Source organism: Scyliorhinus canicula, chromosome 19 (assembly GCF_902713615.1).
Source record: "Scyliorhinus canicula chromosome 19, sScyCan1.1, whole genome shotgun sequence".
Taxonomy (NCBI): domain Eukaryota; kingdom Metazoa; phylum Chordata; class Chondrichthyes; order Carcharhiniformes; family Scyliorhinidae; genus Scyliorhinus; species Scyliorhinus canicula.
The window spans coordinates 172,760-197,444 of NC_052164.1; the positions used below are offsets into that span (position 1 = coordinate 172,760).

General features: G+C 47.7%; 1 protein-coding gene across 3 annotated transcripts in view; it reads left to right on the plus strand.

The window, feature by feature from the left end:
- Positions 1-24,685, plus strand: part of LOC119953882 (homologous-pairing protein 2 homolog) — a 98,561-nt gene that overhangs the window by 51,287 nt on the left and 22,589 nt on the right. The window contains exons 1-3 of one of the 3 annotated variants that reach the window (XM_038778505.1): positions 2,504-2,578; positions 7,440-7,540; positions 18,572-18,661. In XM_038778505.1, coding sequence (XP_038634433.1) covers positions 2,554-2,578; positions 7,440-7,540; positions 18,572-18,661 — 216 coding nt within the window. In that variant the 5' untranslated portion in view covers positions 2,504-2,553. Of the gene's footprint in view, positions 1-2,503; positions 2,579-7,439; positions 7,541-18,571; positions 18,662-24,685 lie in introns of those variants that run through there. The other 2 variants (XM_038778506.1, XM_038778504.1) reach the window with 2 other exon arrangements.

Genomic DNA, 24,685 nt, shown 5'->3' on the forward strand with positions numbered 1-24,685 from the left:
CCTTCAACGTTGACTCCGCCCACCACCCCCTTCAACGTTGACTCCGCCCACCACCCCCTTCAACGTTGACTCCGCCCACCCCCACCCCTTCAACGTTGACTCCGCCCACCCACCCCATCAAAGTTGACTCCGCCCACCCACCATCTTCAAAGTTGACTCCGCCCACCCACCCCCTTCAAAATTGACTCCGCCCACACCCCCCCTTCAAAGTTGACTCCGCCCACCCACCCCTTCAAAGTTGACTCCGCCCACCCACCCCCTTCAAAGTTGACTCCGCCCACCCACCCCCTTCAAAGTTGACTCCGCCCACCCACCCACCCCCGTCAAAGTTGACTCCGCCCACCCACCCACCCCCTTCAAAGTTGACTCCGCCCACCCACCCCCTTCAAAGTTGACTCCGCCCACCCACCCCCTACAAAGTTGACTCCGCCCACCCCCCCCTTCAAAGTTGACTCCGCCCACCCACCCCCTTCAAAGTTGACTCCGCCCACCCACCCCCTTCAAAGTTGACTCCGTCCACCCACCCCTTCAAAGTTACTCCGCCCACCCACCCACCCCCTTCAAAGTTGGCTCCGCCCACCCACCCACCCCCTTCAATGTTGGCTCCGCCCACCCACCCACCCCCTTCAAAGTTGGCTCCGCTCACCCACCACCCCCTTCAAAGTTGGCTCCACCCACCCCTTCAAAGTTGGCTCCGCCCACCCACCCACCCACCACCCCCTTCAAAGTTGGCTCCGCCCACCCACCCCACCCCCTTCAAAGTTGGCTCCGCCCACCCACCCACCCACCCCCTTCAAAGTTGGCTCCGCCCACCCACCCACCCACCCCCTTCAAAGTTGGACTCCGCCCCACCCACCCCCCTTCAAAGTTGGCTCCGCCCCCACCCACCCCCTTCAAAGTTGGCTCCGCCCACCCACCACCCCTTCAAAGTTGGACTCCGCCCACCACCCACCCCTTCAAAGTTGGCTCCGCCCACCCACCACCCCCTTCAAAGTTGGCTCCGCCCACCCACCCCCTTCAAAGTTGGCTCCGCCCACCCACCCACCCCCTTCAAAGTTGGCTCCGCCCACCCACCCACCCCCTTCAAAGTTGGCTCCGCCCACCCACCCACCCCCTTCAAAGTTGGCTCCGCCCACCCACCCACCCCCTTCAAAGTTGGCTCCGCCCACCCACCCACCCCCTTCAAAGTTGGCTCCGCCCACCCACCCCCCTTCAAAGTTGGCTCCGCCCACCCACCCACCCCCTTCAAAGTTGGCTCCGCCCACCCACCCACCCCCTTCAATGTTGGCTCCGCCCACCCACCCACCCCCTTCAAAGTTGGCTCCGCCCACCCACCCACCCCCTTCAAAGTTGGCTCCGCCCACCCACCCACCCCCTTCAAAGTTGGCTCCGCCCACCCACCCACCCCCTTCAAAGTTGGCTCCGCCCACCCACCCACCCCCTTCAAAGTTGGCTCCGCCCACCCACCCACCCCCTTCAAAGTTGGCTCCGCCCACCCACCCACCCCCTTCAAAGTTGGCTCCGCCCACCCACCCACCCCCTTCAAAGTTGGCTCCGCCCACCCACCCACCCCCTTCAAAGTTGGCTCCGCCCACCCACCCACCCCCTTCAAAGTTGGCTCCGCCCACCCACCCACCCCCTTCAAAGTTGGCTCCGCCCACCCACCCACCCCCTTCAAAGTTGGCTCCGCCCACCCACCCACCCCCTTCAAAGTTGGCTCCGCCCACCCACCCACCCACCCCCTTCAAAGTTGACTCCGCCCACCCACCCACCCCCTTCAAAGTTGGCTCCGCCCACCCACCCACCCCCTTCAAAGTTGACTCCGCCCACCCACCCACCCCCTTCAAAGTTGACTCCGCCCACCCACCCACCCACCCCCCTTCAAAGTTGACTCCGCCCACCCACCCACCCCCCCCTTCAAAGCTGACTCCGCCCACCCACCCACCCACCTTCCAAAGTTGACTCCGCCCACCCCCCACCCCTTCAAGTTGACTCCGCCCACCCCCCACCCCCTTCAAAGTGACTCCGCCCACCCACCCCCTTCAAAGTTGACTCCGCCCACAACCCCCTTCAAAGTTGACTCCGCCCACCCACCCCCTTCAAGTTGACTCCGCCACACCCACCCCCTTCAAAGTGACTCCGCCCCACCCACCCCCTTCAAAGTTGACTCCGCCCACCCACCCCCTTCAAAGTTGACCCCGCCCACCCACCCCCTTCAAAGTTGACTCCGCCCACCCACCCCCTTCAACGTTGACTCCGCCCACCCACCCCCTTCAACGTTGACTCCGCCCACCCACCCCCTTCAACGTTGACTCCGCCACCCCCCCCTTCAACGTTGACTCCGCCCACCCACCCCATCAAAGTTGACTCCGCCCACCCACCATCTTCAAAGTTGACTCCGCCCACCCACCCCCTTCAAAGTTGACTCCGCCCACCCCATTTCAATCTTGAGCTCGTCCCCTTGAAGCTGGTCTGCTTTTCGTGCGCATGCGCTGGAAAACGGCGCGAAATTTGGCTCCACCGGAAAACCGTCCGACCCCCCCCAGCCCGGCCATGAGCGGGCGCCGGGAAGGTGCGGGTAAGTCTGTCCGGATTAGGGGGTGTCCGGGTTTGGGTTCTGTCCGGTTTAGGGGTCTGTCCAGTTTAGGGGGTGTCCGGGTTTGGGGTCTGTCCGGGTTTGGGGTCTGTCCGGTTTTGGGGTCTGTCCGGATTAGGGGTCTGTCCAGTTTAGGGGTCTGTCTGGGTTGGGGCTGCCTGGTTTAGGGGGTGTCCGGTTTTGGGGTCTGTCCGGATTAGGGGGTGTCTGGGTTTGGGGTCTGTCCGGATTAGGGGTCTGTCCAGTTTAGGGGTCTGTCTGGGTTGGGGCTGCCTGGTTTAGGGGGTGTCCGGATTAGGGGTCTGTCCTGTTTAGGGGGTGTCCGGGTTTGGGGTCTGTCCGGATTAGGGGTCTGTCTGTGTTAGGGGTCTGTCTGGGTTGGGGCTGCCTGGTTTAGGGGGTGTCCGGGTTTGGGGTCTGTCCGGTTTAGGGGGTGTCCGGGTTTGGGGTCTGTCCGGTTTAGGGGGTGTCTGGGTTTGGGGTCTGTCCGGATTAGGGGTCTGTCCGGTTTAGGGGGTGTCCGGGTTTGGGGTCTGTCCGGTTTAGGGGGTGTCCGGGTTTGGGGTCTGTCCGGATTAGGGGTCTGTCTGGGTTGGGGCTGCCTGGTTTAGGGTCTGTCCGGGTTTGGGGTCTGTCCGGATTAGGGGTCTGTCCGGTTTAGGGGGTGTCCGGATTAGGGGTCTGTCCAGTTTAGGGGGTGTCCGGGTTTGGGGTCTGTCCGGTTTAGGGGGTGTCCGGGTTTGGGGTCTGTCCGGTTTAGGGGGTGTCCGGATTAGGGGTCTGTCCGGTTTAGGGGGTGTCCGGGTTTGGGGTCTGTCCGGTTTAGGGGGTGTCCGGGTTTGGGGTCTGTCCGGTTTAGGGGGTGTCCGGGTTTGGGGTCTGTCCGGTTTAGGGGGTATCCGGGTTTGGGGTCTGTCCAGTTTAGGGGTTGTCTGGGTTTGGGGTCTGTCCGGTTTAGGGGGTGTCTGGGTTTGGGGTCTGTCCGGTTTAGGGGGTGTCCGGGTTTGGGGTCTGTCCGGTTTAGGGGGTGTCCGGGTTTGGGGTCTGTCCGGTTTAGGGGGTGTCTGGGTTTGGGGTCTGATGTTTTTGCCGCGTTCCCACCCCAGGCCGGGTTTGACCAATCCGCGAATTCCTGACCAGAGAATTTTTTTGATCATTTTGTTATAAATAAAATCACTTTTAAAACTGTTGCAGGTTCATAAATTTAACAAAGTCTTTTTGGCAATCTGCTAAATTGCATTATTTTATTGTAAACTCTCAGCAACAATAAAGAATCCCAGACACTGGGACATGGAACTGGACCCGACCCTCATCCAATAACTAATTCAGTCCACAGACACGATCCACAAACTCTACAATGGGTCCTTTTCAAATTGGCAGGCAGTTACTAGTGGGGTACCACAGGGATCAGTGCTGGGACCCCAGCTATTCACAATATATATTAATGATTTAGATCAGGGAACAAAATATAACATCACAAAGTTTGCAGATGATACCAAGTTGCGTAGGAGTGCGAACTGTGACGAGGATGCAGGGATCCTACAGCATGATCTGGACAGGTTGGGCGAGTGGGCAAACCAATGGCAGATGCAGTATAATTTGGATAATTTGGAAGCAAAAACAGGAAGGCAGATTACTGCCTGAATGGTTGTAAATTTGGAGAGAGGGGTGTGCAGCAGGACCTGGGTGTCCTTGTGCACCAGTTGCTGATGGTAAACATGCAGGTGCAGCAGGCGGTAAAGAAGGCTAAAGGTATGTTGGCCTTTATTGCGAGAGGTTTCGAGTACAGAAGCAGGGATGTGTTGCTGCAATTATACAGGGCCTTGGTGACGCCACACCTAAAATATTGTACGCAGTTTTGGTCTCCTTTTCTGAGGAAGGATATTCTTGCTCTCGAAGGAATGCAGCTAAAGATTTACCAGACTGATTCCAGGGATCGTGGGACTGTAATATGAGGAAAGATTGACTAGGTTAGGATTGTTCTCGCTGGAGTTCAGAAGAATGAGGGAGGATCTCATGGAGACTTGTAAAATTCTAACAGGACTAGACAGGGTAGATGCAGGGAAGATGTTCCCAATGATGGGTGTGTCCAGAACCAGGGGTCACAGCCTGAGGATTCGGGGTAAACCATTTCGGACAGAGATGAGACATTTCTTCACCCAAAGAGTGGTGAGCCTGTGGAATTCATTACCACAGGAAGTAGTTGATGCTAAAACAATGAATATATTAAACAGGTGACTAGATATAGCATTGAGGAGAATGGTATCAAAGCCTACGGAGAGAAAGCAGGATTAGGCTATTGAGTTGGACGATCAGCCATGATCATGATAAATGGAGAGCAGGCTCGAAGGGCCGAAAGGCTTCCTCCTGCTCCTATCTTCTATGTATCTATGTACAATGTCTTTTTAAAAAAATAATTTTTCTTCAAATTTTTGCATAATATCAACAACAAAAAGACAGATTTTTTTTTTTACAAAGAACAGTCCCCCCCCCCCCGCGCATACACAGTGGAAGAGATAAACTAACACCCATCATTCCCCAAAACATCTGCCCTTCCCTTCAATAGACAGGACAGAACCCCCCCCCCCCTGTGTATACACAGAAGAGGAAATGAATTAATGCCCGACATTGGCACAGAACAACTATGCCCATCCCTTTAGTTCAAAACAACAAAACATCCCGCCCCCCCCCCCCCCCCCCCCCCCGGTTGCTGCTGCTGCTGGCCTGTTTCTATCGTTCTGCCAGGAAGTCCAGGAATGGCTGCCACCTCCTGAAAAACCCCTGCACTGATCCCGTTAGGGCAAATTTCACCTTCTCTAGCTTGAGAAACCCTGCCATGTCATTGACCCAGGCCTCCACGCTTGGGGGCCTTGCATCCTTCCACTGAAGAAGAATCCTCTGCCGGGCTACCAGGGACACAAAGGCCAGAACACCGGCCTCTTTCGCCTCCTGCACTCCCGGCTCCTCCGCAACCCCAAATACTGCGAGCCCCCAGCCTGGATTAACCCTGGATCCTACCACCCTCGACAACGTCCCTGCCACGCCCTTCCAAAATTCCCCCAATGCTGGACATGCCCAGAACATATGGGCATGATTTGCTGGGCTCCCAGAGCACCTAGTACACCTGTCCTCACTCCCAAAGAACCGGCTCATCCTTGTCCCAGTCATGTGAGCCCTGTGCAGCACCTGAAACTGTATGAGGCCAAGCCTCGCACAAGAAGAGGAGTTCATCCTCCCCATGGCGTCCGCCCACGTCCCCTCCTCAATCTCCTCACCGAGCTCCTCCTCCCATTTACCCTTCAACTCCTCAACCGAGGCCTCGTCCATCTCCTGCATCACTTGGTACGCCGCCGAGATCCTCCCCTCCCCAACCCACACCCCCGAGAGCACCCTGTCCTGGACCCCACGCGGCGGCAGCAGAGGGAACCCCGCCACCTGCCGCCTATGTACAATGTCCACAGACAGGAACCACAAACTCTACAATGTCCGCAGAGAGGAACCACGAACTCTACAATGTCCACTATCTGGAGGGGATGGTTTAGCACAGGGCTAAACAGCTGGCTTTTAAAGCAGACTAAGGCAGGCCAGCAGCACGGTTCAATTTCCGTACCAGCCTCCCCGAACAGGCGCCGGAATGTGGCTTTTCACAGTAACTTCATTGAAGCCTACTTCTGACAATAAGTGATTATTATTTCATATCTGCCTCTCCATCTCAGTCAACTGTGTAAGGTCGTTTTGGAAAAATATCAAACATTCAAACAGATTCTAACAGTTTGTGTAACAATATTAAGACTTAATTTTTTGTGTTTTGTTCAACTGCTGTAGTTTTAAAGTTGAGAATATTTAAATGTATACGAGTCACTTGGGATGTCGGAAAGATAAACTAGGGTTAGGGTTGTTTGGTCGACAAAGCCAATGTTTAGTGGTGATCCCTTCCATAATAATAATGGATTGAATACCTGCAGATACTGGGCTGGTAGGTCCTGCTCCATATGGTGCAGGTCCAGCAAGGTCAGATAGCACGCGGTCAGAACGGACCAGTTTGGCAGATTAAATGACATGATCCCTGCAGCTAAATCTATGATTTTAAGTGTTCTTTCTGCCTAAGGTGTGATATTGGCGAAACGGATAAAGACAGACATTTAGGATTGTATCATGGCGTTTACTAGAGCATTCCAGACAATGTTTGATGCAACCAGTGATGTTAGTGCCATGAGTATGAAATGGAAAGTGCAGCAGGAGGAGTTTGAAGTGTATACTTGACAGTCACGGTCTGTTCTTGGACAGGCCAACAGTGGCACAGAAAGTGGGGTGGTAATTGGCTGGATTGTATTTGTCCTGCATTTTGTGGACAGGGCAGGCAGTTTTCAACATTGTTGGGTAGACATCAGTGCTGTGGCTGTACTGGAACTACTCGGTTAGAAGTGTGGTTAGTTCTGGTGCAAGTACTGCAGAGATGTTGTTCAGACCCATCGCTTTTTTGTTGTATGCTGTTTCTTTTTCATCTGAAGTGAATCAAATTGGCTGAAGCCTGGCATCTGTAATGATGGGACAGGAGGAGGTGGCTAAGATGCATCACCCACTCTCTAACTCTGGGTGAAGGTGGTTGCAAACTTGTACTAAATATAGATTGTATCAGATGTCGAGCAAAAAATAATTGCAAATTGATATTGGGGAATATTCATGTGATTTATAATGAATCCAAATTGAGCATCTCACTTCTGATCCTATGAAGGTTAAAAAAATATTAATTGAGTGAGTTTTGTGATAGGGAATGAATTCATTTTTAAACATCAGGAAATTATAGCATTTTAATTGAAATTTTAAAAAATTTCTTTTTTAGCTGCGTCTGTTATTTTGAAGTATTTGAATGACCAGAATCGACCGTACAGTGCACAAGATGTTTTTGGAAATCTCCAGCGCGATTATGGTTTTGGAAAGACAGTAAGATTGTTTCAGTCTCTGTTAATTTAAAATAATGTGTCTAGATGAGACTCGAGAATTTCTGAGGAATAAAACTGCCCCTGGGGACTGCTCAAGCCAAAGACATGTCCTTTTGGCATGTCAGTTCTTTTGAAATGAGCATATGAGCTGAGCAGGGCCCACTGGTCTATCCAGTCTGCCTATAAAGCCTGTATCTTTTGTATTACGATGCATACATTCCCCACCCAAAGCCATGTAATGTGGAAGAAGCTAAATCCCTAGCCCAATTTGGGAAAAATAGAAACATTTCTATGCAACACATTTAGGAGTATAGAACTAGTTCAGTCGAATACCGTGGCCATGATTAATGTTATGGAATCTATTTACAGAGTTATTTTTTTTGTTTTAGCTGATCTCTGCCACAGCCAGAAATGGGCGGCACGGTGGTTAGCACTGTTGTTTCACAGTGCCAGGGACTCGGGTTCGATTCCTGGCTTGGGTCACTGTGCAGAGTCTGCACGTTCTCCGCGTGTTTGCGTGGGTTTCCTCCGGGTGCTCCAGTTTCCTCCCACAAGTCCCGCAAGACGTGCTTGTTAGGTGAATTGGACATTCTGATTTTATCTATTCTATTTCGTTGAAACAAACTGTTCCTGCAAACACAACCCCTCTTTACCATTTTATAAATTACAATCACTCCAATGTCTACATTTTGCTGAGTGTGGAACCCAAGTACTTCAAGCCTATCTTGGTTATTAAGGTGCCTTAGACTAGAAGATAATCTTGTAGCCCTCTTTTGCACCTTTTCCATTCCACCCACAATGTAAGAAGACTAAAACTGGACACATCTAAATTAATTCTCTCCCTCTCTGTGTCTCTCTCTTTCTACCTCGCTCTCTCTCTATCTCTCTCTTTAACTCTCTCTCTAACTCTCTCTCTTTCTATCTCTCTCTCTCTCTCTCCTCCGCCCACCCCATCGGCCAGACTTGAATCCATTATTGTTACCTTGGCTGATTACCCACTTTTGTTTCTCCAAAAGAACAGAGCTATGCCGTTTATATGCAACTCACCTTCCAAATAGGACAAATAGGTCATCGCACTCTGTGATGGGCTAATGCTGGTCAAACAAGGTTGTCCTGAATGGCAATGGATCTTGAGTAGATCATCCTGGCTGAACCAGGGCAGCCTGTGTATTCCCATTAATGAGGTTACATCTGAATGGGGCAAGGTGAGTCAGGCTGTGGGCGTATCCCTCTGACTGCTGCTAGCAGTCTTTTCCCTCAGTCTGTTTAACTTTTAAATTGCCTGCTACATCATTGACCCCATTTCTGGACCTATGTTCCTAATATCTCCCTGTCATGACACCTTGTCAATCTTTTCTGCACCCTTTCCAGTGCCTCTTATCCATTTCATAATATGGCACTCAGAACTACATGCAGTACTCTTTCTAAGTGTGGCCTAACCAATGCTCGATACAGGTTGAGCATAACCTCCCTACTTTACAATTCTACTCCTGCAGAAATAAAGCCCAGTTCTTTGTATGCACTTTTTGTGTCTTTGCTAACCTGTGACTTAACCTTTAGTAATTGTGTTTTTCATTGCAGATTCCTTTGTTTCTCTACCCCACTTAGACTCTCACCTTAGTAACAAGTGACTTCCCTATTCTTCCTATCAAAATGTACTACTTCACATTTATGTTGATCTTCATTTGCCCATGCTGCACATTTATTCATTTGTGGCAGTCCTCCTCAGTATTGACTACGCCCCTGCCAACCAATTTAAAGTCACTGCAAATTTAAAAGTTATATTTTTGATTCCAAAATCCAAGTCATTGATATAACTTGTGATACCAATGGTTCTAGCGCAGCTACCTGTGGAACACTGCTTCTCACCTTCTACTATTTCTGAATTACAACATTTTGCTCCCATTCTCTGCTTTCGAGCATATACACAGTTCATTCTGCCACGTATTCCCTGATTCCGTACTCTCTAACCGTATTCATTAACCTATTAAGGGCACATTATTGATGGCCTTTTGATAATCCAGATAAATTATCTGTATTTTGTCTATGTTCTGTTACCACCTCAAAAAATGTAAATTTGATCAGGCAAAATTCTTCCTTTTGAAATGTATCTTGTCTATTCATTATGATATTATTTTATAGACCTTCTTCTTTTCCCTCCTTTAGTGGGGATTCCTTTCTTTTTCTTACTGCTGATGTAAAGCCAAAGGTTTGTTCTTTTTAGTGAAAGATATTTTCCTCCAATCTATTGAACATTGTTTTAAATGTTTTCAGTTTCTGTACCCTTTAAAAAGCTGCTTGAAAGTCTGGGTAGGCCATATGTACTGAGCTTTCCTTAATCAATATCTTGGTGACTTTTTAAAAACAATGCAATCAATTCAGCACACATCTCAAAATTGTTACTACTCAGAACATTTGGCCTATTGTGTCTGCACCGGCTCTCTGAATGAGCAACTTACCTAGAGTGTTATGGGAGAGGTGTTTTCAGAACCCCAAAATGTATCATGGAGTTCAACCAACCCCCCCCCCCCTTTAATGGATTGTTAGCTTTTGAAGCACACGGCTTGTTCCCCAGGTGTGGTATTACAATTATGGATACGTGGTTTTTAAAACAAAACAATGTTTATTCCATGAACTCAAATTAACCATTTAAATAAACATTGGATCTCTTAACACCCCTTACTTCAAAGATAACCCCAAAAGATTACAACACTAAATAATCCTTCAAACCGTTCTTTTAAATCCAAAGACATCACCTTCAAAAACAGTTGTGAGGTTACATTCAATATATTTATAGTCTTTGGATTTGCAGACATCCACAGACCACCTCTGTGTTTTCTTCCTGCAGCTCTCAGCAAAACACAGACACTCCCAGCTTTTTCCTCAAACTGAAACTAAAAACATCAAAATGGCAGAGCTGAGGCCCAGCTCCACCCACCCACTCTGACATCACTGCATTTCTTAAAGGTACATTGCTTAAACATCCATTTCTTAAAGGCACTCTCACATGACAAGAGTTCTTCCCCACCTTCTTCCTGGAACTCTGCACATTCTTCCATTCCAGATACATTCTAAATCCCTTTTGAATGTTCGATTAAATTTACAATTAAAAAGGTTTGTATTCTGGATGATGTGTTTTAATTGAAACTATAGGAATTGAAAGGCATTTTATGTGTGTGTATATTATATATTAGTCATTTAGTGAATATTGCTTAAAAAAAGGATTTTTTTTCCCAAAGCTCCTTGCACTCGACATTTGTAAGAATACAATGCAAGGGAATTAACAAAGGGGGGGTGTTTTCTAGAGCTGTTGGGGAGGGTTTAAACTAATGTGGCAGGGGGATGGGAACCGATGCAGGAAGTTGGAAGGTAGTAAAACAGGGACAGAAGCAAAAGGAAGTAAGGGGAAAAGTGCAAGGCAGAGAAGACATAGTCAAAAATCTAAAAGGGCGACAGTACAAGGTACAGTGACTGAGGGGAGCTCAGTGAATAGGCCCAGTAATAACAAAAGGAATAAAACTGGAGATGTTAAGATTCAAAACAGAGGTAAAAAAACCAACATAAGTGTACCTTACCTGAATGCTCGTAGTATTCGGAATAAAGTAAATGAGTTGATGGCACAAATCATCGTAAATGACTATGATTTAGTGGCCATTACTGAAACATGGTTAAAGGATGGTCACGACTGGGAGTTAAATATCCGAGGGTATCAAACTATTCGGAAGGACAGAGTGGATGGTAAGGGAGGTGGTGTTGCTCTGTTATTTAAGGATGACATCCGGGCAATAGTAAGAGATGACATCGGTGCTATGGAGGATAAGGTTGAATCCATTTGGGTGGAAATCAGGAATAGTAAGGCGCAAAAGTCACTGATAGGAGTAGTCTATCGGCCACCAAATAGTAACGATATGGTGGGGCAGGCAATAAACAAAGAAATAACTGATGCATGTAGAAATGGTACAGCAGTTATCATGGGGGATTTTAATCTACATAGAACATAGAACAGTACAGCACAGAACAGGGCCTTCGGCCCTCAATGTTGTGCCGAGCCATGATCACCCTACTCAAACCCACGTATCCACCCTATACCCGTAACCCAACAACACCCCCCTTAACCTTACTTTCATTAGGACACTACGGGCAATTTAGCATGGCCAATCCACCTAACCCGCACATCTTTGGACTGTGGGAGGAAACCGGAGCACCCGGAGGAAACCCACGCACACAGGGGGAGGACGTGCAGACTCCACACAGATAGTGACCCAGCCGGGAATCGAACCTGGGACCCTGGAGCTGTGAAGCATTTATGCTAACCACCATGCTACCCTGCTGCCCCAAATGTTGATTGGTTTAACCAGGTCGGTCAAGGCAACCTTGAGGAGGAGTTTATAGAATGTATCCGCGATAGTTTCCTAGAACAGTATGTAATGGAACCTACGAGGGAACAAGCGGTCCTAGATCTTGTCCTGTGTAATGAGACAGGATTGATTCATGATCTCATAGTTAGGGATCCTCTCGGAAGGAGCGATCACAATATGGTGGAATTTAAAATACAGATGGAGGGTGAGAAAGTAAAATCAAATACTAGTGTTTTGTGTTTAAACAAAGGAGATTACAAGGGGATGAGAGAAGAACTAGCTAAGGTAGACTGGGAGCTAAGACTTTATGGTGGAACAGTTGAGGAACAGTGGAGAACCTTCCAAGAGATTTTTCACAGTGCTCAGCAAAGGTTTATACCAACAAAAAGGAAGGACGGAAGAAAGAAGGAAAATCGACCGTGGATATCTAAGGAAATAGGGGAGAGTATCAAATTGAAGGAAAAAGCATATAAAGTGGCAAAGATTGCTGGGAGATTAGAGGACTGGGAAATCTTCAGGGGGCAACAGAAAGCTACTAAAAAAGCTATAAAGAAGAGTAAGATAGAGTATGAGAGTAAACGTGCTCAGAATATAAAAACAGACAGTAAAAGTTTTTACAATATATAAGACAAAAAAGAGTGGCTAAGGTAAATATTGGTCCTTTAGAGGATGAGAAGGGAGCTTTAATAATGGGAAATGAGGAAATGGCTGAGGAACTGAACAGGTTTTTTGGGTCGGTCTTCACAGTGGAAGACACAAATAACATGCCAGCGACTGATAGAAATGAGGCTATGACAGGTGAGGACCTTGAGAGGATTGTTATCACTAAGGAGGTAGTGATGGGCAAGCTAATGGGGCTAAAGGTAGACAAGTCTCCTGGCCCTGATGGAATGCATCCCAGAGTGCTAAAAGAGATGGCTAGGGAAATTGCAGATGCACTAGTGATAATTTACCGAAATTCACTAGACTCTGGGGTGGTCCCGGTGGATTGGAAATTAGCAAACGTGACACCACTGTTTAAAAAAGGAGGTAGGCAGAAAGCAGGAAATTATAGGCCAGTGAGCTTAACTTCGGTAGTAGGGAAGATGCTGGAATCTATCACCAAGGAAGAAATTGCGAGGCATCTGGATAGAAATTGTCCCATTGGGCAGACGCAGCATGGGTTCGTAAAGGGCAGGTCGTGCCTAACTAATTTAGTGGAATTTTTTGAGGACATTACCAGTGCAGTAGATAACGGGGAGCCGATGGATGTGGTATATCTGGATTTCCAGAAAGCCTTTGACAAGGTGCCACACAAAAGGTTGCTGCATAAGATAAAGATGCATGGCATTAAGGGTAAAGTAGTAGCATGGATAGAGGATTGGTTAATTAATAGAAAGCAAAGAGTTGGGATAAATGGGTGTTTCTCTGGTTGGCAATCAGTAGCTAGTGGTGTCCCTCAGGGATCCGTGTTGGGCCCACAATTGTTCACAATTTACATGGATGATTTGGAGTTGGGGACCAAGGGCAATGTGTCCAAGTTTGCGGATGACACTAAGATGAGTGGTAAAGCGAGAAGTGCAGAGGATACTGGAAGTCTGCAGAGGGATTTGGATAGGTTAAGTGAATGGGCTAGGGTCTGGCAGATAGAATACAATGTTGACAAATGTGAGGTTATCCATTTTGGTAGGAATAACAGCAAACGGGATTATTATTTAAACGATAAAATATTAAAGCATGCCGCTGTTCAGAGAGACTTGGGTGTGCAAGTGCATGAGTCACAGAAGGTTGGTTTACAAGTGCAACAGGTGATTAAGAAGGCAAATGGAATTTTGTCCTTCATTGCTAGAGGGATGGAGTTTAAGACTAGGGAGGTTATGTTGCAATTGTATAAGGTGTTAGTGCGGCCACACCTGGAGTATTGTGTTCAGTTTTGGTTTCCTTACTTGAGAAAGGACGTACTGGCGCTGGAGGGTGTGCAGAGGAGATTCACTAGGTTAATCCCAGAGCTGAAGGGGTTGGATTATGAGGAGAGGTTGAGTAGACTGGGACTGTACTCGTTGGAATTTAGAAGGATGAGGGGGGATCTTATAGAAACATTTAAAATTATGAAGGGAATAGATAGGATAGATGCGGGCAGGTTGTTTCCACTGGCGGGTGACAGCAGAACTAGGAGACATAGCCTCAAAATAAGGGGAAGTAGATTTAGGACTGAGTTTAGGAGGAACTTCTTCACCCAAAGGGTTGTGAATCTATGGAATTCCTTGCCCAGTGAAGCAGTTGAGGCTCCTTCATTACATGTTTTTAAGGTAAAGATAGATAATTTTTTGAAGAATAAAGGGATTAAGGGTTATGGTGTTCGGGCCGGAAAGTGGAGCTGAGTCCACAAAAGATCAGCCATGATCTAATTGAATGGCGGAGCAGGCTCGAGGGGCCAGATGGCCTACTCCTGCTCCTAGTTCTTATGTTCTTATGTATACTGTTTGAGAAGAGAGTCCAATTGGTTGGCAAGTGGACTCTGATTGGTGGAGGCATTGCCATGGAGAAAGCATCATTTACTGGTGACTGACAGTTAACTTCCAAGTATTGTTTTAAATTTAAACCAGGCAGCTTGACTGGAAATGAGGAATGATGATTTCTCAGAGGAATGAACCAGGCTGTCCTTGTTTTGTTTCGCTGAAACAGGGACAATAGGTTATATGTTCTTTCTATTTGCGAACAGAGGGGCCTGTGTATTAATGTATGTAGTTTCCAGTACATGCATATGTGTTACAGTGTGAACACCCTGTAAATCGTAAAATTGATTGTCAGCATAGTTCTTCGCACATGGAGGAGTGTTTAGCAAATGTTGCTCTGCTGCTGAATCACATTTAATGCTGGACACTGTGGTTTGAGTTTTGCAAGCACTGGCTGATAGGGCATAGTATGTGGCCCAATGCTGTCAGATCTGAAGTGGGAAGTGACTCTGAAAGATCACTCAAAGCGATATATCTTTGTCATGGTTTCAATATGTTTATTGTTTGGTGATAATTTTACATAGCCGGTCAAACCTCACCTGTAACTCCTTCCTCTTTTCCAATTTCGCTGGATCCCCGTCTTCTTCATACCTCCTGTCTACCTCCAGCATCTCATCTATTATCCTTTGACGCTCCACCCTCTCCTCCTTATTCACCTTTGCCTTAATCGAGATCATCTCCCCCTCACCACTGCCTTTAGAGCTTCCCAAACCACCGCCTGCGAAACTTCCCCCGTACAATTGAACCCCACTTATTCCTTGATTACTTTCCCAATCTTATCACAGAACCCTCGGTTCTCCAACAGCCCCACATCTAATCTCCACCCCGGCCTCTACACTGACCCCCCTCTCCAACACTATATCCACCCAATGCGGTGCATAATCCTATCTCGCAATTGCCGAATATTCCGACCCCTTAACCCAAGCCGATAGCGTCTTCCCCACCACAAAAAAGTCAATCCGTGAATAAACCTTATGGACCGAGGAGAAAAAAAAGAGTACTCCCGCTCCCCCGGGTGCAGAAACCTCCAAGGATCCACCCCTCCCATTTCCGCCATTAGTTCAGCCAATGCCTTCGCCCCCCCCTGATGGGTCAAGTGAGCGTGGCCGTGACCTATCCAATCTCAGCTCCTGCACCAAGTTCCAGTCTCCACCCACTATCAATTCGTGTGAATCCAAGTCGGCGATGGCCCCACACACCTTCTTCACAGTTGGGACCATACACGCTTACCAGCGCCACCAGCTTCTCCTCCAATGCCCCTGTCACTATCACATACTTGCCTCCCTGGTCTGCAACCACTTTCTGCATCTGGAACTGTACGCTTTGGCTAACTAGTACTGCTATCCCTCAAGCCTTTCTGTCAAATCCCGAATGAAATACCTGGCTGACCCAGCCCTTCCATTTTTAAAAATAAATTTAACGTCCCCAATTCATTTTTCCAATTAAGGGGCAATTTAGAGTGGCCAATCCACTACCCTGCACATCTTTTTCTGGGTTGTGGGAACGAAACCCACACAAACATGGGGAGAATGTGCAAACTCCACACAGTGACCCAGAGCTGGGATTGAACCTGGGACCTCAGCGGCGTGAGACTGCAGAGCTACACACTGCGCCACCGTGCTGCCCGACCCAGCCCTTCCTAAACCTTACCTGGTTCTTCACCCTGTAGTGAGTCCCTCCCGCCCAGTCCCAGGAAAGCAATCAAACCCAAACATCTCAATAAAGTAACATAAAACCGTTGCAACAAAGAATTAACATTTAACCTCTATAACAGTGTGAAGTAAATAAATATCAATGTAGGTCAAAAGACACAACATTTAGGTCACTATCCGTGTGAAATTTGCACATTCTCCCCATGTCTGTGTAGTTTCGCCCCCCCCAACCCAAAGATGTGCAGGCTAGGTGGATTGGCCATGCTAAATGGCCCCTTAATTGGGGAAAAAAAATAATTGGGTACTCCTAAAATAGAAAAAAACATAACATTTATACACTCACCCAACTCCCCATTCACAGTCCACAGCCCCTCTTCAGTTCCAGCCTTCACTTCTGTCCCAAGACTTCTGCCTCCTCAAAGAAGAAATCTCTGGCATTGTAGGGCATCTTCAACTTTGCTGGACACACCACACCAGATCGCACCCCGCTGTTGTATAATGCAGTATTCACTCGGCCGAAAGCTGCTCGCCTCTTTACCAGCGCCACCGTCAAATCCTGGGATATGTGAACTCCAGCACCAGCCCACTGCACCTCCCGCTTCTGCTTCGCCCAGTTCAACACCACCTCCTTCATCTGGTACTTGTGGAAGCAGATGATCACTGCCCTTGGCGGCTCATTTAACTTTGGCTTCGGCCTCAGTAACCGATGGGCTCGGTCCAGTTCATACCGGGAGGCTCCTCACCCTCCCCCATCAGTTACGCCAACATCTTGGTGAAGTACTTCGTCAGCCTTGAGCCCTCCACCCCCTCAGGCAAGCCCACAATCCTCACATTTTGCCACCTTGAGCGGTTCTCCAGGCCCCCCCAGGTTTGCTCGAAGCCCCTTATTGACGCCGACCACCCTCCAAAGCTCATCCCGCATCGAGGTGAACTGTGCTGCGACATTGCCTCCTCCATTCCCTTCATCCTCTCGCCCGGTTCCCTCACCTCGACCGATGTCTTCGCCACAGCTACTCTCACCGGGGCAATTGCCTCTTCCACCAACGTCTCCAAAGCCACCGCCATCTCCTTCACCCTGTAGTGAGTCCCTCCCGCCCAGTCCCAGGCTTCGCAAACTGCTTCTCCAGCTCCACGGGCATCACCTCAGTCACCCTCTCTGCTGTGAGCAGTACGGCCCCACCTGGCAGCCGAGCCTCCACCATCTTGCGAGCTCCCTGGCTGGCCCGCTCACTCGACGGTGAACACTCACTCCCTCCCTTCTTCACAGCTGTTTTTCTTAATCCTTTTGACATCTTTACCTTCCTTGTATCTTCGTACATTCAATCATTTGCAAATTGTCCCCAGGACTGGACTTTAAAACTCCTAAAAACACACCTCGAGCAGGAGCCAGCCAGCATGCGGCTTCCCCTCTATATGCCTCCACCGGAAGTCCCTCACTCAGGTACTTGATATGGTAATAAAGAAGGAGCTGTGCATTGATTTTAGTAACCTATGAAGTATGGGAATTAGAAGTGAATAGATGAAATACCTTCTGTTTGTCTGGATGAGTGCAGACCCGACAGAACTCCAGCTTGATGCCATCCAGGGCAAGGTGCCCAGATTGATTGGCACCCATCCACTACCTTAAACATTCACTCTCTCCACCAGAAACTCCGCAGCAGCCATGTGTACCAGCTACAAGGATACCTTGACAGCACCTTCCAGACCCACAACCGCTACCATCTAGAATGATGAGAGCAACAGATGCATGGGAACTCTACCAGATGCACATTCCCTCCAAGTCACACAACATCCTATTTGGAAATATATCGCCATTCTCCACTGTTCGGTTAAAATCTTGGAACACGCTTCCTAACAGCACTGAGGGTGTACTTACACCATACAACCTGCAGAGCTCTAGAAGGCGGCTCCCCATCACCTTCTTAAGGGTAATTAGAGATGGACAATAAATTCTGGCCTAGCCAGTGATTCCCACATCCTGTGAACAAATATTGGTTTGATTTTCAGTTAGTATCAGCAGCCTCCTGGGTTCTTGCAGCCCTGAGTACTGGTGGCATGTTCTGATACCTACTTTGTGATTTCAGTTTTGTCCATCTATGATAGAACCATTTGCTGTTTGTTTGAGGCATTGACATCAGCATAGAATCCCTACAGTGCAGAAGGAGGCCATTCAGCCCATTGAGTCTGCACCAACCCTTTGAATAAGCACTCTACCCATGTCCACCCCACCCTATCCCCAAAAATGGTAAGCTAACCACATCCCTGGACACTAAGGAGCAATTTAGCACGGCCAATCTACCTAACCTGCATATCTTTGGACAGTGGGAGGAAACCGGAGCACCAGGAGGAAACCCACGCAGACACAGAGAGAACGTGCAACCTCCACGCAGACAGCCACCCAAGGCCAGAATTGAACCCGGGTCCCTGGCACTGTGAGGGAGCAGTACGTGCCACAGTGCCGGATTGAAACAGTTCTTGTTAAGTCTTTGCTGTAGCTGTTTTTTTCATCACATAATTTTTGTTGCAGGCTGCAGTGAAAGCTCTTGAGCAACTTACTCAAGATGGTAAAATAAAAGAAAAGGTGTACGGGAAGCAGAAAATCTACTTTGCTGATCAGGTGAGAAACTGAACTTTTTTGACTTCAGCTGCTAAGTTTTGCTGGTGGGATATTTAATTGCATGTCTATGATTGTTCGTGTTTCAGTGCCTCTTTCAACAGATTTTGATAGGTTGGTCCTAACCAGAACTTCCAAAGTGCAAAACAGGGACAAGAGATTGGATGAAAACCAGTACCAACTAAATTAGTTTTCAAAGTAAACTAGGGTAGGGCGGCACGATGCACAGTGGTTAGCACTGCTGCCTCATGGCGCTGAGGACCTGGGTTCAATCCTGGCCCTGGGTCACTGCGCGTGTGGAGTTTGCGCGTTCTCCCCCTGTTTGTGTGGGTCTCATCCCCACAACTCAAAAGATGTGCAGGGTAGGTGATTGGCCACGCTAAATTGCCCCTCAATTGGAAACAAATTGAATTGGATACTCTAAATTTATTTTAAAAGAGTAAATTCGGGCCCTAAATCTAAATGAAGAAACTAAAAAGCTATATGGGGTGAGTTGATTGTGATAGATTGGGTTACTTCATTAAAGATATAGAGTCATCGATGTTTACAGCTTGGAAACAGCCCCTTCGGCCTAACTTGTCCATGGCGCCCAGTTCTATCACGGAAGCTGGTCCCACTTGCCCGCATTTGGCCCATAGCCCTCTATACCCACTGTCTAACTGTTTTTTAAAGGAAAAAATTGTGCCCGCTTCTGCCACTGCCTCTGGCAGCACGTTACAGACCCTCACCGCCCTCTATGTGAAAAAGTTTCTCCTCTGGTCTCTTGTATCTCTCCCCTTTCACCTTAAACCTGTGCCCTCTAGTTCTAGACTCCTCTACCTTTGGGGAAAATATGTTGACTATCCAGCTTATCTATGCCCCTCACTATTTTATAGACCTCTATAAGATCACCCCTGAGCCACCTACGCTCCAGGGAAAAAAGTCCCAGCCTATCCTTATAACTCAGACCATCAAGTCCTGGTACCATCCTCGTAAATCTCTCTTGCACTCTTCCTAGTTTAACAATATCCTTCCTATAATAGGGTGACCAGAACTGAACACTGTATTCCATGTGTGGTTTGACTAACGTCTTGTACAACTTCAACAAGATGTCCCAACTCCTGTATTCAATATTCTGGCCAATAAAATCTAGCATTCTTCATCACCCTGTCCACCTGTGACTCCACCTTCAAGGAACTATGAACCAGTACCCTTAGATCTCTTTGTTCTGTAGCTCTCCCCAACTCCCTACCATAGGTCCTGCCCTGATTTGATCGAGCAAAATGCATCACCTCACATTTCTCCAAATTAAACTCCATCTGCCATTCATCGGCCCACTGGCCCAATTGATCAAGATCCTGTTGCAATCTTGTATAACCTTCTTCACTGTCCACTATGCCAGTGTTCTTCAAACTTTTTTTCCGGGGACCCATTTTTGCCAACCTTCGGGACCCAACGCGGCCGACCTGAGTGACCCAGCATTTTCCCTTACCTTGTTTGCTGCTGATAAAAATGGAGGAAATGGCTTTGGGTTCCATTGGCCCTCGTACACACTCCTCCAATGGAACCTGTTGGATGAAGATGAAACCTTCTGGTGTTGGAAAGTATGGAGTCTCCATCTGTCCAAAGTTCTGCATTTTTTTCCTGTAAAATTTTATCAAATAAAACCCCCCCCCGAACTTGTAAAAAAAACATTTAAAAAAATAAATGAAAAAAATAAAAATAAAATGAATGAAACCCTCCCGAACTTGTAAAAAAATTAAAATGAATAAAATAAATGAAAAAATAAAAATTAAATGAATAAAATAAATGAAAAAATAAAATAAATGAAAAAATAAAAATTAAATGCATAAAATAAATGAATAAACCCCCCCCCCGAACTTGAAACAAAAAGCTGCAACCGTTAAAAAAAAAAAATAGCGGGAGCACTGCGCATGTGCGCCCGATCATCGGCGCGCATGCGCAATAGAACATAGAACAGTACAGCACAGAACAGGCCCTTCGGCCCTCAATGTTGTGCCGAGCAATGATCACCCCACTTAAACCCACGTAACCCGTATACCCGTAACCCAACAATCCCCCCATTAACCTTACACTACGGGCAATTTAGCATGGCCAATCCACCTAACCCACACATCTTTGGACTGTGGGAGGAAACTGGAGCACCCGGAGGAAACCTACGCACACACGGGGAGGACGTGCCGACTCCACACAGACAGTGACCCAGCCGGGAATCGAACCTGGGACCCTGGAGCTGTGAAGCATTGATGCTAACCACCATGCTACCGTGAGGCCCCAATTGGAAATGTGGCCAAATTTTTTTTACATGTTCATGGCCATTTTAAAGGCCGCTTGCAGCCGGCGTTATTAAAAGCTGGCTGCTGTGCAGCGATTTGCGCGATCGGGAGCGCCACGAAGTACGGCTCCGCGACCCTCCCGACATCCGCCCGCGACCCACCTGAGGGTCGTGCCCCTGAATTTGAAGAACACTGCACTATGCCACCAATCTTGGTGTCATCTGCAAACTTACTAACCATGCCTCCTACATTCTCATCCAAATCATTAATATATATAACAAATAACAGTGGATCCAGTGCCGATCCCTGAGGCATACCGTTGGTCACAGGCCTCCAGTTTGAAAAACAACTCTCCACAACCACCCTTTGGCTTTGGTTGCCAAGCCAATTTTATATCCAATTGGCTACTTCACCCTGGATTCTGTGAGATTTAACCCTTTGCAGCAACCTACCATGTGGTACCTTGTCAAAGGCCTGGCTAAAGTCCAAGTAGACGACGTCGACTGCATTGCCCTCATCTACCTTCTTGGTTACCCCTTCAAAAAACTCAATCAAATTGGTGAGACATGACTTTCCCCTTACAAAGCCATGCTGATTTTCCCCAATTAGCCCTTGCCTGTCTAAATGCCTGTAGATCCTGTCTCTCATAATGCCTTCTAACAATTTACCCTGTACAGAAGTAAGGCTTAGCCGGTGTGTGGTTCCCAGGCTTATTCCTACAGCCCTTCTTAAACAAGGGCACAACATTTGCTACCCTCCAATCTTCAGGTACCTCTCCTGTGGCTGTAGATGATTGAAATATCTCAGCTAGGGGGCTGGCAATTTCCTCCCTAGCTTCCCACAATCTCCTGGAATACATTTCATCAGGTCCCGGGGATTTATCTATCTTGATGAGCTTTAATACCCCCAGCACCATTTGAACTTCATTTCAACCTCGTGTGAAGCCTACTTGTGACAATAAGCGATTTTCATTTAATTCATTTCAAATTTTCGTTTCATTTAATTTTCATTTAATTTCATTTCTCTGTATAATGTACATTCCTCAAGACATCACTTTTTTGTCCCCAATTTCCCTAACATTCATGCCTTTCTCAACAGTAAATACTGAAGAGAAATATTAATTTAGGACCTGTCCATCCCTTGTGGATCTGCACATAGATGACCTTGTTTATCCTTAAGAGGCCCTACCCACTCCCTAGTCACCCGTTTACCCTTATGTATCTGTAAAAGCTCTTTGGATTTTCCTTTGCCTTATTTGCCAAGACAATCTCATGTCCCCTTTTTGCCCTCCTGATTTCTCCCTTAACTCTACTCCGACAAGCCCTATACTCTTTAAAAGATCCACTTGATCCCAGCTGCTTATGCATGTCATATGCCAACGGCAGCACGGTGCCGCAGTGGTTAGCATTGCTGCTTCACGGCGCTGAGGTCCCAGGTTCGATCCTGGCATGGGTCACTGTCCATGTGGAGTTTGCACGTTCTCCCTGTGTTTGCGTGGGTTTCCCCCCCACAACCCAAAGATGTGCAGGCTAGGTCGATTGGCCACCCTAAATTTGACCTTAATTGGAAAAATGAATTGGGTACTCTAAGTTTTTAAAAAAAAATGCATGTCATTTGCCTCATTCCTCCTTTTGACCATGGCCTCAATATCCCGAGTCATCCAGGGTTCCCTCCTTCTACCAGCCTTATCCTTCACTCTTAAGAGGAATGTGCTCACCCTGAACCCTAGTTAACAACTTTTTGAAAGATTCCCACTTACTAGCTGCCCCTTGCCTCAAATAGGTACCCCCAATCAACTTTTGAAAGTTTCCGCCTAATACCCTCAAAATTGGCCTTGCCCCAATTTAGAATTTTAACTTTTGGGCCAGAACTATCATTCTCCATAGCTATCTTAAAACTAATGGAATTATCGTCACTGGTCCGAAAGTGATCCCTCACTAACACTTCCGTCAACTGCCCTTCCTTATTCCTCAAGAGGAGGCCATGTTTTGCGCCCTCTCTAGTCGGGCCATCCACATATTGAATGAGGAATTCTTCCTGAATACACTCGACAAATTTCTCTCCATCCAAACCCCCTAGTGCTATGGCTGTCCCAGTTAACGTTGGGAAAGTTAAAGTCCCCAACTATCAACACCCTATTTTTCCGGCTATCTGTAATCTCTTTACATATTTGCTCCTCAATATCCCGCTGACTATTTGGGGGCCTATAGTACAGTCCTATCAAAGTGATCTCAGCCTTCTTGTTTTTCAGTTCTACCCATATAGACTCAGTGGGCGAACCCTTGGATATATCCTCTCTCTGTACTGCCGTGATACTGTCCCTAATCAGAAATGCAAATTCCCTCCTCTCCTAATCCCTGGTCTATCTTTCCTGTAGCATCTGTACCCTGGAACATTGAGCTGCCAGGCCTTCCCCTTTAGCCAAGTTTCAGTAATAGCTATAATATCCCAGTCCCATGTACCTATCCATGCCCTGGGTTAATCTGCCTTGCCTGTTAGGCCTCTTGCATTGAAATGAATGCAGTTCATTCTGTTTCTCTGTCTTCCACTTTTCTCCTGTTGCACGTTTTGCTATGGGTGCAAAACGCGTTTATTGGAGTGTATTAACTTGCCTCTGTTAAAGGCCGTGTGCTTAACACTACTAGGCTCTGTATATGTATTTTTTAGCTCAGGAGTCGCCAGATGCCGTATAGACACCTCACAAATATTCCAAGGTCAGGTTCAAAGTAATAAAACGATACACCGATTAGTAAGTTCCAAACGATCAATATTTATTATACAATTATAATAAATACGCATGCACACACTAAGGGACTAAGCTATGACTAAACTAAGCAATCAGAATACTTAACTACACAGGAACAGGCAAGGTCAGGGAGCGAGGCCTTCGTCCCGGTCTTGGTCTGCAACCTTCAGAAAGCGTGCTGGTCACTGGGGGTCTAGCGGGCTTGGTTCGTGTAGCGAGCATCGTATTGGCACTTACGGTTCGGCGGCTGGTGCTCAACGGCTGGAGTCAGGATACACGTTCAAGGTCTTGGTCAAAGCCGGAGCACGAAACAACAGACAGGACCATGTGTGGGGGTTTACTTTTATAGGGGTCCCCAATGTCCTTGCCTTTTCCTGGGCGGGCTTTACCTTCAGGTATCGATTGGATCGCTTCCAATCGATATCTTTTGAATTCCTCCAATGTGAGGGTCTTTCTCGATGGTGGGGGCGGTTTCTATAGTGGATACTTCTGGTGCCGCTCTGTCTGGACATCCACTCAAGTATCTTATTCAAACCCAAATGTTGCCATTGTGTGTGCCTAGATCTGGACTGCCTCATTAGTATGTAAAACGTTCTGCCATTATCACCTTTGGTTTGAGATCTTCCACCTGGCCAGAAACTGGTTTTGCTGCTTGCAAAATGCTAATGAGTGTTTGCAGGCTGCTTGCCTTGGCTAAACTGTTTTTCCCTGCAGTCTTAGTGATTCTCCATTTTGTTTAGTTCAGTGTCCATTTTAGGTGGCTACAGTGGCTACACTCCTTACTGACTTTTGTTTCTATCCTTTGTTTACTACCCTCCGACTTCATGCATTGGTTCCCATCCCCCTGCCACATTAGTTTGAACCCTCCCCAACAGCACGAGCAAACAACCCCCCTAGGATATTCAGGTTCCAGTCCTGCCCAAGTGTACACCGTCCGATTTGTAATGGTCCTCCCTCTCCCAGAACCAGTTCCAATCTGCCAAAAATCTGAATTTCTCCCTCCTG